This window comes from Centroberyx affinis, unplaced genomic scaffold (genome assembly GCF_046629955.1).
Source record: "Centroberyx affinis isolate AG114_WGS23_722 - 3 ecotype Tasmania unplaced genomic scaffold, CSIRO-AGI_Caff_v1 ptg003700l_1, whole genome shotgun sequence".
NCBI classification, from domain to species: domain Eukaryota; kingdom Metazoa; phylum Chordata; class Actinopteri; order Beryciformes; family Berycidae; genus Centroberyx; species Centroberyx affinis.
Window position 1 is genome coordinate 25,443 of NW_027281592.1, and position 12,393 is coordinate 37,835.

A 12,393-nucleotide genomic window follows, 5' to 3' on the forward strand; every position below is an offset into this window, starting at 1 on the left:
GCATCAAGTTGAGTCTCAAGCGATTACAATTGTGACTCGAGTCCCCACTTTTCATATGCAGTATCGATGTTGTTAACTATCAGGGTCTGTAGGTTTCATAAACAGACTGGATGCACTTTGGCTTAATTTGTTGAGGTTTCAGGTCTTCAGACTCCACCTCACCTCCATCCCCCTGGTGGAACAAATCTCATCACTTTCAATCTAAGTAATTTTGTCAAGACTTTAGTCACCAGAACCCAAGTCAAGTCAAGTCTCAAGTCTTCTCTTCATGCATCAAGTCAAGTCTCAAGCAATTAAAACTGTGACTGGAGTCTGACTCGAGTCCAAGTCATGTGACTCGAGTCCCCACCTCTGTTTGGATGATTTGAACTTTCCCAACATCACTGTTAGCAGTTGATGAGCAGGTTGTGATCTGTGGAATATCAGGAAACTTTGGGCAGCGCTGCTACAGAGAGCTCATTATAAAAACAAGGGAATCTTAGAAACTGTACAATCTACAGTAACATACTGATAACTGTCCACTATACATATGAAAATACGTCTTCTTGTGGGAGCAAGGCTCCTGTTAAACAGCTGGAACTGATGTGTGTGTGTTCAGTCAGCTCTGTGTGTGTGTGTATGTGTATGTATGTGTGTGTGTGTGTGTGTGTGTGTGTGTGTGTGTGTGTGTGTGTGAAATCACTTTCATTCCAATCAATGTAAGAAGTGTGTTTCATTTTAAATGCAAGAAAGAATAAAACAATCAAAATGCTCCTGCTTGGAATGAAATTATACTTCATTTTACTTTTTCAGTTGATTGATTAACCCCAACCCTGGTGTGTGTGTGTGTGTGTGTGTGTGTGTGTGTGTGTGTGTGTGTGTGTGTGTGTGTGCGTGTCTGTTTGCACATGCATTCCCACACGGCCGTCCACGCGTGTGTTTGTAAGTTCATACATGTTCATAAGCCTTTGTGTTCATGAAGAAAGCGTCTCTCTCTCTCTCTCTCTCTCTCTCTCTCGCTCTCTCTCTCTCTCCCTCCGCAGGCCTCTCATCCTCGGGTCGGGGGGGTGAAGGCTGCTGGCCTCATCTTCATCTCGGTGAAGGGGATGGAGAACTCTGTTCCCTTCCAGGAGGTCCAGATCACCCCCTGACACACAGACACAGTCACACTCACATCGGTCATTTTATAAGAGCAGGCATCATTTTCCCCACACGACTCCTGAGTTAACCTCGTCAGATCACACATCATCATCATCATCATCATCATCATCATCACACCTCATCAGGCTGCACTGTAACGTTACCTGGTGTTTGACGTCGATGCCGTAGAGCCCGTTGAGGTTCGCCTCGTGGCAGTTCTTGTACCACCAGCCGCCCCGGTAGGACATGGCACAGCGGGTGATGAAGGGCTCCAGGTCCCGGTCCTTAGTGGAGAAGAGCCGGTTGTTGTGGTAAGACATGGAGTCACCTGAAACCCACAGAGAAGAGGAGGGGAGGAGGGGAGAGGAGGGGAGAGGAGGAGAGGAGAGGAGAGGAAGAAGAGAGGAGAAGAGAGGAGAGGAGAGGAGAGAGGGAGAGGAGAGGAGAGGAGGGGAGAGGAGGGGAGGAGAGAGGGGAGGAGAGGGGGAGGAGAGGAGAGGAGGAGAGGAGAGGGGAAGAGAGGAGGAGAGAGGAGGAGGGGAGAGGAGGGGAGAGAGGGGGAGGAAGAAATACATAAGGATAAAAAAAAAAAAAACAACACAAAAAAACAAGTAAGCTAGCTAACTAAGTCTCTGGTTACGGCATAGAAACCAATTAAGTACAGTTTGATCTCTTAAACTAATTATCTCACTTCACCAGTTAGTATGCAGCAAATTTAAAAGTGCTATAGCATTTTTAAAAATCAATATATCATTGTCAAATTAATTATGATAACTTGGTATAATTGCCGTAAACAAATGAGACTGTGTTTGAGACGATTGATCTCCTCTATCTCACACCAGTAGTATTGTTAGGTCACCTTTGATGTGGAGTATTTCTTCACATCAAAGGTCCCATATTCTCCACTGTCCAGAGTTTTATTTTGTGTCTTGAGGTCCATCCAAAGCTGTGTGTGTGGTGTCATGTACCAAAAACACTCTCAATCGATTTTCCAGGGGAGTCCTGTTTTACACCATATGGACCTTTAAGACTACATTTCCCATAAGTCTCATTGCTTCCCCCCCGCCCCCCGAAGAGGATCGACATGTTGGAAGTTTAATTAAAATTAATTAATATAGTAATGATTTATTGATGTTAAAATGCTACATATAGCACGTTTAATATGCTGATTAAAGGGATAATATACCCAAACAGAGCCCAGCCACAGTCTGCAATACTTGCCAACCTTGAGATTCCAGACACCGGGAGACTTTTTACAGATTTTGTGTTTCCCCTCACCTGCAGTCCCGCTGTACCCAGCCACCGACAGCCTGTAGTTCCTCTTCCCCACCTGAAAAGTGGAGTATTTAGCGAACACCGACTCGTCTCCGGCTCGCAAGTCGACGCGCAGAATCATCCTGGTCATCGTTGTGAGGTTGTGGAGGTTCTCCAGGCCTACAGGGGGCGAGACACACAGGTTATCTCTACTCTGCTGAGTCCAAAGTCCTCTCTTTATTACGTCTTGTTGGCTGTGGCTCTCTCACCCAGCCAAAACTCCCCGCTCAGATTTCCAAACCCTCGGCTGTAGTCCTTCCAGCCTCTGAAGAAGTCCACCGTGCCGTTCTCCCTCCTCTGGAAGACCTGCAGACAGGAGACACAGACCCACATCAGACCCGACCTGCCGTCTGCATGATGAACTCGGTGTAACTGCTCTCATCACCGTACCGTCCATCCTCCTCCATCGGTCTCCATGTCGCAGTAGACCATCAGAGGCGAGCCGTGTTTCCCCTGGGGGAAAATCTCCGCCTCCCCGGACTCCCCGACGCCGTTCAGCAGCTCCTGGGAGCAGTCGGAGGGGAACGGGAACCGCAGCGTTCCTGAGGAAGAGGAGGGAGGAGGAGGAGAGGATGAACGGAGGGAAGAGGAGAACAGAAAACACACCAAAACACAACTCACTTTTATTTATTTTGCTCGTCTCACTTATTCCAACTCTCCGTCACTTCCTAATTTATTTTTCCCAAATGTTTTGGTTTCCCAAAAACAACTTTGCCCTGTGATTCAACTTCTGCCATCAGCCAACTGGACGATGAGCTCAGAGGAAACCAAACCCACTTCACTCTGTCATAAACACAGAGTATCTACTGCAGATGTCCCACTGTTAATACAATGGAATAGAATGGAATAAAACAATACAATAGAGCAAACTAGAATAGAACAGAATAGAATAGAATAGACTAGAATAGAATAGAATACAATAGGATAGCATAGAATAGAACAGACCAAATTAGAATAGAATAGAAAAGAGCAACTTTCAATAGAATAGAATAGAGCAAATGAAAATAGAACAGAATAGAATACAGCACAGCAAATGAGAACAGTGTAGAATACGATGAAAATAATAGAACAAGTTAAAACAGAATGGCAAACAATAGAATAGAACAGAACAGCACACAGCAAATTGAAACAGAATAGAATAGAATAGAATAGGATAAAACAGAATTCAGTGGAGCAAATTAGAATAGAATAGAAAAGAGCAATTTTGAATAGAATAGAGCAAATGAAAATAGCACAGAATAGAATACAATACACAGACAATGCACAGCAAATTAAAAGTGTCAAACAAAAAGAATAGTTAAAACAGAATGGCACAGAATAGAATAGAACAGAATAGCACACAGCAAATTGAAAGAGAATAGAATAGAATAATAGAATAGACTAGACTAGAAAAACTTGAATGTCCCCATTGAGGCAATTTGTTTTGCATCTTAGAAACAGTTACATCACACTTATTTCCACATGCAGCACACAATCATGTCACATGATAAAAGTGGAATCACCTATTAAAATAAAGGGCGATAATTCAATATTATTGTTTATCGTCTTTCAGTGGAATAATTTGGTGATGATGTGGAGATTTTTGGGAAATTATGACACAATTCTGCTGTCTGAACTGATGATAAGCTAATTGTATTTGAAAACTCTGACAAAATTAGGTATGGTAGAAATATTATAAAATATTATTTTAAAATGTCAGTTTTGTCACACCTATTAACATTCGGATCAATGGGATGGACATAAATTTGATTATTTAACATGTGATTTTGCATATGTGAGTCATATCGTGATATATATCGATATAAACTAGAAATAACCGCCTTGTGGTTGTATGCCTCCACCAATAAACTTTGGTTTATCATTGCAAGGACAGTCTTTATTTATTGAACAGATATAATTAATGTGATTATTAGGTCAACTTAAAGGATTTTGGTGTCTGCTAAAGTAAGTGACAGCACTTCCACCGTTTTTGTAGAATGACCCAAGATCGTTTTCTCAGCTACAGTGGTAAGCAAAACATTATGATGTCACAGTGAAGTTGACCTTTGAACTTTTGGATATAAAATGTCATCACTTCATCATTTTATCCTATTAAATTTTGTCATAATTAGCATATGAATTCTTGAGTTATGGCCCAAAACGTCTTTTGTGAGGTCACAGTGACCTTGACCTTTGACCTTTGACCACCAAATTCGAATCAGTTCATCCTTGAGTCCAAGTGGACGTTTGTGCCAGATGTAATGAAATTCCCTCAAGGCGTTCCTGAGATATCGCGTTCATGAGAATGGGACGGACGGACGGACAAACCGAAAACATAACGGCCACTGCTGAGGCATAGAAAAATCCTTTTGATGATCTGATATTGATATTGATATTGATATTGATATTGATTGCAGCCACACGGCCCAGCTCTGTGTGTTACCTGTGGTGAACTCTGTAGCGACGGGGCTGATGAGGCGTCCTCCTCGCTCCGCCTGCAGCTGGACGCTGTACGTGGAGCCGGGGTGAAGCCGGCTCAGCTTGTGCTCTGTCACCCCGCCGCCAACTGTCACTTCCTGTGGAGAAGAAGAACCAGGAAGTCAAGCGGCAGATCCTGATGGCGAAAAACCCCGCCGGGTGAGTTCGGGTGTTTACAGAGTCGCCTGTGTGCTGAGTGAGTTTTAATGAACCTTAATCCGTTCAAGACACATTCTGAAATGTGACAAAATACATAGATATAAATAGAAAATTAGATATAAAGCTTTCATCCAACAAAACAGGAAAAAATACAAACAAAATAAACGTTTTTCAAGACAGACTCTGTGTTTTTGAAACGTTCACCGATGAATTTCAGTGGATCTCACCTTCATTTCTTGACCCTCTGTCTGATAGGTCAGCCTGTAGCTGCCCACGGCCGTCGAGGGCGGTTTCCATGACAACAGGGCGGTGCGAGGCGTCACCCGGCTGGCCTGGAGGTCCCGCGGCCCCTCGGCAAGTCTCCCAAGCCCTGGAGAGGTCAAAGGTCGGGAGGAGAGACCAACAAGTCAGACAGGGAGAAGCGTGTCAGGATTTAATGAGTCGTCGGTTATTTGCAGATGGTTTTAGTGAGTGGGTAGTAGAGGTACAAGGGTGTGTGTGTGTGTGTGTGTGTGTGTGTGTGTGTGTGTGTGTGTGTGTGTGTGTGTGTGTGTGTGTGTGTGTGTGTGCTGACCGCTACCGGTGGTGAAGCTGGTGGTGGCGGCGGGACTCTCCCTGCTGCCCAGCAGGCTGCGGATGGTGACGGTGTAGGTGGTGGATCCCTCCAGACCGGACAGCTGCTGCTCCGCTGCGTTCCCCGACACCGTGATCCTCAGCTCCGACCCTGCAGGGACAAGGTCAACACACACACACACACACACACACACACACACACACACACACACACACACACAACCCACATGTAGTCTGCTGCTGCGTAGATGGACTACATTAAAGGGGGCAGTAAGTCAGGCTTTTCCTGCCCCATAGCACAAACTAACCATAATATATCTGCAGGGGTTGATGGGATTGTTAAAGGAATAGTTCACCCAAAAATGAAAACTCTGTCATCATCTCCTCCCCCTCATGCCAGGTGAAACACAGGTCAGTGGGGACCAGTTCTTCAGAGTTCCAAAAAGACCTACAGTATATTTACACCATCATTTAGTGCAAATCTTAACTACAGCTGATTGATTTGCAACAAATAATGGTGTATAGGTCTTTCTGTTCACAGTGTGATTGTTTGGCTGTTGTTGTTTTGGAGCTCTAAAGAACTGGTCCCCATTGACTTCAGTTGTTTTGGAGAAGGCTGCTACCAAGTTGTGCTGCAGCCTCCCTGTGTGTTATATGGACTAACAAATTTCACCTGTGTTTCATTTGGCATGAGGGGGAGGAGATGATGACAGAATTTTCATTTTTGGGTGAACTATTCCTTTAATCAATACCAATAACTCAGTAATTACTTCACCAGCTGCTGAGATTTCTGGCTTTCAAAACTCACTTTCTGGATTCTGTCCTGTACAACAGTCCTCCCCAACACAAACACACAGACACACTGTACTGAAGTACAATTTAGAGGTACTTGTACTTCACTTGAGTATTTCCATTTCATGCTACTTTATACTTCTACTCCACTACATTTCAGAGGGAATTATTGTACTTTTTACTCCACTACATTTATTTGACAGCTTTAGTTACTAGTTACTTTGCCGATTTAAATTATTAATACAAACTATAAATCAACTGATAAATTATGTTTTATTTTTATAGGTTAAGCTACCCAGCAGTATATAAAGTAATTAAAATTAGCTCCACCTTTACCAGCTGCAACATTAAAGTGATGAACACATTAATGCATCAATAATTATAGTCCAATAACATGATATATATGATTCTGAAATGGGCCATTCTGCATAATGACTACTTTTACTTTTGCTACTTTAAGTATATTTTGATGCTAATACTTTTGTACTTTGACTTAAGTAAGAATTGAATGCAGGACTTTTACTTGAAACAGAGTATTTTTACACTGTGGTATTGCTACTTTTACTTAAGTCAAAGATCTGAATACTTCTTCCACCACTGCACATTCACTATCATCACTACTAAAACGTGACTTTATTGTGTAGGAGGAGAAATTCTATCAATGCTGCTGCAATTCCTACTGGTCACCAATAGAGGTCAGCGAAGGTCTTACTTCATGGTCCTTTAAATTTGAAATGGGACTTTCAGAGAGAGGTTGGATTACTTTCATCGATGTGTGGATTAATGTTCCCACGTGTTTTATGTTTACATCACATTCAGCTGCTGCTCAGTGTCTCGCTCAAGAACTCTTTGACAGCACACATGGATGTCGGTGGAGACACACACACACACACACACACACACACACACGGGCTGCTGCAGGGGATTGAACCTGCGACCTTTCAGTTGCAGGACAGTGTCTCTAAGCGCTCATCCACCATTAGGCTGTTTATGTATCTTTATTTTACCTGAAGTGCCTTGCTCAAGGGTGTTTTTGGTGTTGAATGAAGAGACAGTAATACGTTTTTTCCAAATTTTTCCCAGACAGCTCAGGATTCAAAACCTTGTTGTTATAATCCCTTCTTTAACTTCTCTAATATTTAGGTTTACTGAAGTTCAACTAAGTTTTATTCGTCCATATTGGTATGAGAAACAGATAAAGCCGGAAAGTGAAGTCTTCTGCTGCCATCTGCATGTTCTGACCCGGGCAGAATAGAATAGAATAGAATAGAATAGAATAGAATAGAATAGAATCAATCAATAGATTTTGAATGATAAAATGGAATGGACAGAACAGAACAGAACAGAACAGTACCTAATAGACTAAACTAGAATATAATAGACTAGAACAGAATAGAATAGAAAGAAAAGAAGGCTTTTTTTCTGACTTATCAGATTAATATGCACTCTTTAAAATTTTTAGAGTTGGACTAAGCTTTTATATACAGTAGGCCTATGTGTGTTAGATTTACTGAACCTTATTAGTTTAGTTTGGTCTCTTTTTGTTGTTACATTACTGTGTTTTTATTGTGTTTTTCTCTTGCCTTCTGCAAACTACTGGCTTTCTTGCCTCCTTTTCCTGCTTCTTCTACTTATTACTTTATTTTCTTCTTTTTTTCTCCTTTCCATTTCCCCCAATTTCCGATCAAGAGGCATTTTCACTTCTTTCCAGGCCGTCATTGTAGATAAGGATTTCTTTTTAAATTAACTTGCCTTCTGCCTCCTGAAAAGCTTCCGATGGATTCAGTTTAACTTTAACCGGACAACAACATAAACAGCTTGAGAAGTGGAAAAATCATTTCCAGACAGCCTGGTGGAACCGTTCCATCACATATAGCTGGTACACATGAGCAGGTGATGGAGAAACACAGCATAGTTTTCATGAGCTGGGACGCCTTGCAATCCCATGAGGCATTGCAGTAACGGATATTCAACAAACAGCGGCACCGCTCACCTGTCCCCGCGCCGTAGACGATGGCGTACTTATCGACCGCGGCCAATGCCGGTCGCCATAGCAACAGGGCCGTGGTGTCGGTGACGTTTATGGCCTTCAGGTCCGTGGGCGGGTCAGGGACTGAGAGAGAGAGAGAGAGAGAGAGAGAGAGAGAGATAGAGAGACTGTCATGTTGGTAGATATCCTGAAAAATACCCTGAAATAAACTTGATAAGTCTGGATACAAGATCAAACCACCTGCCAAGCTTGTCATTTTTTGTCAGGTATTCTGTCTTGTGGTGTGTGTGTGTGTGTGTGTGTGTGTGTGCAGAAACAGAGAAAGAGAGAGAGAGAGAGAAAGGGGAGAGAGAGAAAAACAGACAGAGAAAGAGGGAGAAACAAGGAGACACAAAGGAGAGTGAGACATAGACATAGATAGGGAGAGAGAGAGAGAAAGGGAGAGAAGGAGAGATGCATACAAAAAACACAAAAAAGGAGAGAGAAAGAAAAAAGGAAGAAAGAGCGAGAAACAGACAGAGACACGGAGAGAAAGAGAGAGAGAGAGAGAAAAGAAGAGAGGACAGAAAGGGAGAGACCGAGAGAGAGAAAAGAGGAGAGAAAGGGAGAGACAGAAACAGAGAAAAGGAGAAACAGAGAGAGAGAGAGAGAGAGAGAGAGAGAGTCAGACTTTGAATCAGTTATCACATTGTGACTTTTGGTTTGTCTGCAGTTTCCTCGGCAGCGATGGGAATCACATGTTGAGAAAGTGTTTTGAAACAACGCAGAGCGCTGACTCCGGTCCAGCGTGAGAATCCTCTGAGAAAATGTAAAAATGCACGGATGTTTTCCAGATCCAGCACCTGCTCCGGCCGTTATGAAAGAGCACAACTCATAAAAATACTGAAATCACACACATAAAAACTACAGAGGAAACACAAGGAAACTCACATCAAGCACAAGGTTAAAAGTTCTTATCTCAATTCTTATCCACTTCGCCAATGACCGAAACCCATTTGAGCAAAATAAAATATTTTTCTGTTAATTGTTAATGCACCAAGATAAAGTTTATTGCTCTAAAACTATCTGGAAATTAATTCTACTAAGTTCTGTACAAAAAAAGACAGCAGAAAACTCTTTTCTCTGCAGTAAAAACATATTAGTCCGAATTCTTCAAAGTTAAATGATCACCAAAACTGCTTTTTAACACTAGAAAGGCCGGTGGATTTTGTAGGTCCAAGAGAAATTCAACAAGACTTCAATTGAAGGGGTAAATGTAATTATTAATACTATTTCCCTGCATAATTTTGAAAACCTAATAAGATATTGAGTCTAGGAAACTCATGGAGAGACATTTTGAAAGCTTCAGTTCTAAAATTAAAAACAAGCGTCAACTGACCACAGTTTGGCCTTTCTATTATTAAAATAGACTGCCTAAAGCAGTGATTCTCAACCTTTTTCATATCAAGGACCCCTAATGTAGTCCACATTAGGGCCATGGACCCCCATTTGATGAGATTTTGTCTCTCAGTCGGACCCGAATCGGAGAATATTTTTTTTGTTAGATATGATTTTGTCCAGAACTCCATGACTGTCTGTATTGTAGGTAGAGAGATAACAGTGAAACTATGACCAAAATAGTCATTCTTCTACATTCTCTAATTGTGTTTAACAGTGTTTAAAAGTTTAACAATTCATCGATTTGCTGGGGGCCCCCTGGAACCCCCTCAAGGACCCCTGATGGTCCCCGGACCCCACGTTGAGAACCACTGGCCTAAAGTACGGATTTATCATTCTCAGTGTGTCAAAGATCAAGTTAGATTTACGATAAAACAAAATAACCCGGTTCAAAGTGCTGCAGGACTTACGTGTCGTGACATAGTCTTTGACCGGATCGCTCTCGTCCAATCCGAGGACGGAAATGACGCTGACCTCGTAAGTGGAGCCGGGGGAGAGCTGTGATAGGCCGAGGGTGGAGTCGTCCGAGCCGACCGACACCGACACCGGCTCGCCTGGAGGGGCGGGACAGGAAACACACAGGGAGGATCCAGGATGAGTGATTCATTCATTCATTAATTTTCTCTTAAGTGCTTAATCCTTTTCAGACTACAGTGGAGGATACTGCTGATGTAAGGCTGTGCTAGGAAAGATTTTTGCAGAAAAATACACATCTTAAAAGTCTAAAGAAGAGCGTCCTATCCCCCCTAATTGAGATGCTGTGGATTCATTCTATTTTCCCAAATTCATTTCAGGGGTCGGGTACGGTCACTGGCGGGAAATCCTCCCCGCACAGGAAGTGATAAATCAAAACAAAATACGAAACTTTCTCCTAAACAGCTGCAAGTGAAGACAAAGTTTGACTTGCCAACAATGGCTGAACCTGCTGTGAAAATAATTTTTTTTTTCCACTACCTCCACCCCCTTCAGCAGTTTACTGATGTCATGTTACAGATTTCTAGGGAATGAAGTCCTTCAAATTTTCAAAAATTCAAACTGTCATCTCTCACCACCACTCAGGGCCGCCAAAATGCAAAGTTGCAAAATGGCTGTAGGATGAAGCCAACGTGATGTCATAAAATTTCTGTGAAATGAGCACGTCTGAAATGCAGATTATGTGTTGTGGACACGAATTATGCGAAGATTACGTTCCTCCACCACGAATTGGACAAATTTTCAGCTAAAGGTTGGCTAATTACGGAAGAGGATTAGAGCCACATGTGAAAAATGTATTTGAGTTCTGAGTTTAAAGTCAGAATTCTGAGAATAATCTGCCTTTATTCTCAGAATTCAGACTTTAATCTCAGAATTCTGACTTTATTCTCAGAATTCTGACTTTAAACTCAAATTAATTTTTCACATGTGGCCCTAATCCTCTTCTGTAGCTAATGGTTAAATTTAGGCAACTAAGACAACTTTGGTTAAGGTTTTGGAAAGGCTTTGGTCATGGTCAGAAGAAAAACCTTCACTAAAAATTAAAACTTCACTCACAGTAGAAATCTTCTTGGTACAAGCTGGGAATTGACTCGAGCTCGTCGGAGTTGAAGGCAACACCCTAACTTTCCACCGCGCTTTTCAATACCAGACTACTGCCTGTTTATCGTCACGCCTCCTTCATGTAACCATTTTGTGCTGGGAAAACGTATTTCTCCCACTTTTCATGCACGGTGCATGTAGTATTTGCATTTTAAGAGTTTGCACTTATTTCATTCAGCCATGAGTTTGAGTTCTCACCGTCTTCTGTGTGTGTGTAGGTGACTTTGAAGCTGCTGGTGGGGTTCTTGGGTTTGGTCCAGGACACCGTCAGAGAGTTTTCTGTCAGCTCACTGAACACCAGGTTGGTCGGAGGCTCCGGGCCTGGAGGGTGTGGAGAATACAGCGAGAGAGGGGTGAATGAGGCAGGAGGGTGGAAAAGACAGGAAGAAAGGAAGGAAGGAAGGAATGAAGGAAGGAAGGAGAAAAAGGAAATTGAGGTAAATGCGAGGAATAAAGTCAGAAGAAGGCAAAGAATATGATGAGAAGGATGAATCAAGGAATAGTGTGAAAATGAAAAAGGAAAACAGGGTTAAAGCAGAAAAGGGAGTGGATGAAAAAGAAGGAAGGAGGGAGGAAGCATGGAAGGAAGGAAGGAAGGAAGGAGAAGGTGGACATTTAGGAAAATAGGAATAAAGTCAGAAGAAGGGAAAGAATATGAGAAGGATGAATCAAGGAAGCGTGAAAATGAAAAAGGAAAACAGGGTTAAAGCAGAAAAGGGAATGGATGAAGAAGAAGGAAGGAGGGGGGAAGGAAGGAAATTAGAGGAAGCAATAAGAAAAAAGGGAGAACACATGATGAGAAGGACAAATGAAGGAATAGTGTGAAAACAGGAGTAAGAAAGGGGAGAACATAAAGGAGAAGGAAGAACGAGAGAAGGAATAAAGTAAGAAGGGAAAGAATATGATGAGAAGTGATGTGAAAACGAAAAAGAAAAAGCAGAAAAGGGAGTGGATGAAAAGGAAGGAAGAAGGGAGAG

General features: G+C 42.4%; 1 protein-coding gene across 1 annotated transcript in view; it reads right to left on the minus strand.

The window, feature by feature from the left end:
• Window positions 1-993: 993 nt before the first annotated feature.
• The window catches only part of LOC139662047 (tenascin-like), a 53,931-nt gene continuing 42,531 nt past the window's right edge, over window positions 994-12,393 (minus strand). Inside the window, exons 12-22 of the mRNA XM_071540635.1 lie at window positions 11,615-11,737; window positions 10,252-10,395; window positions 8,408-8,527; window positions 5,624-5,773; window positions 5,277-5,419; window positions 4,856-4,988; window positions 2,824-2,975; window positions 2,643-2,739; window positions 2,398-2,553; window positions 1,284-1,447; window positions 994-1,126 (exon numbers count right to left, since the gene is read on the minus strand). Of these exons, the coding sequence (XP_071396736.1) occupies window positions 1,028-1,126; window positions 1,284-1,447; window positions 2,398-2,553; window positions 2,643-2,739; window positions 2,824-2,975; window positions 4,856-4,988; window positions 5,277-5,419; window positions 5,624-5,773; window positions 8,408-8,527; window positions 10,252-10,395; window positions 11,615-11,737 (1,481 nt within the window). The 3' untranslated portion in view covers window positions 994-1,027. The remainder of the gene's footprint in view (window positions 1,127-1,283; window positions 1,448-2,397; window positions 2,554-2,642; window positions 2,740-2,823; window positions 2,976-4,855; window positions 4,989-5,276; window positions 5,420-5,623; window positions 5,774-8,407; window positions 8,528-10,251; window positions 10,396-11,614; window positions 11,738-12,393) is intronic.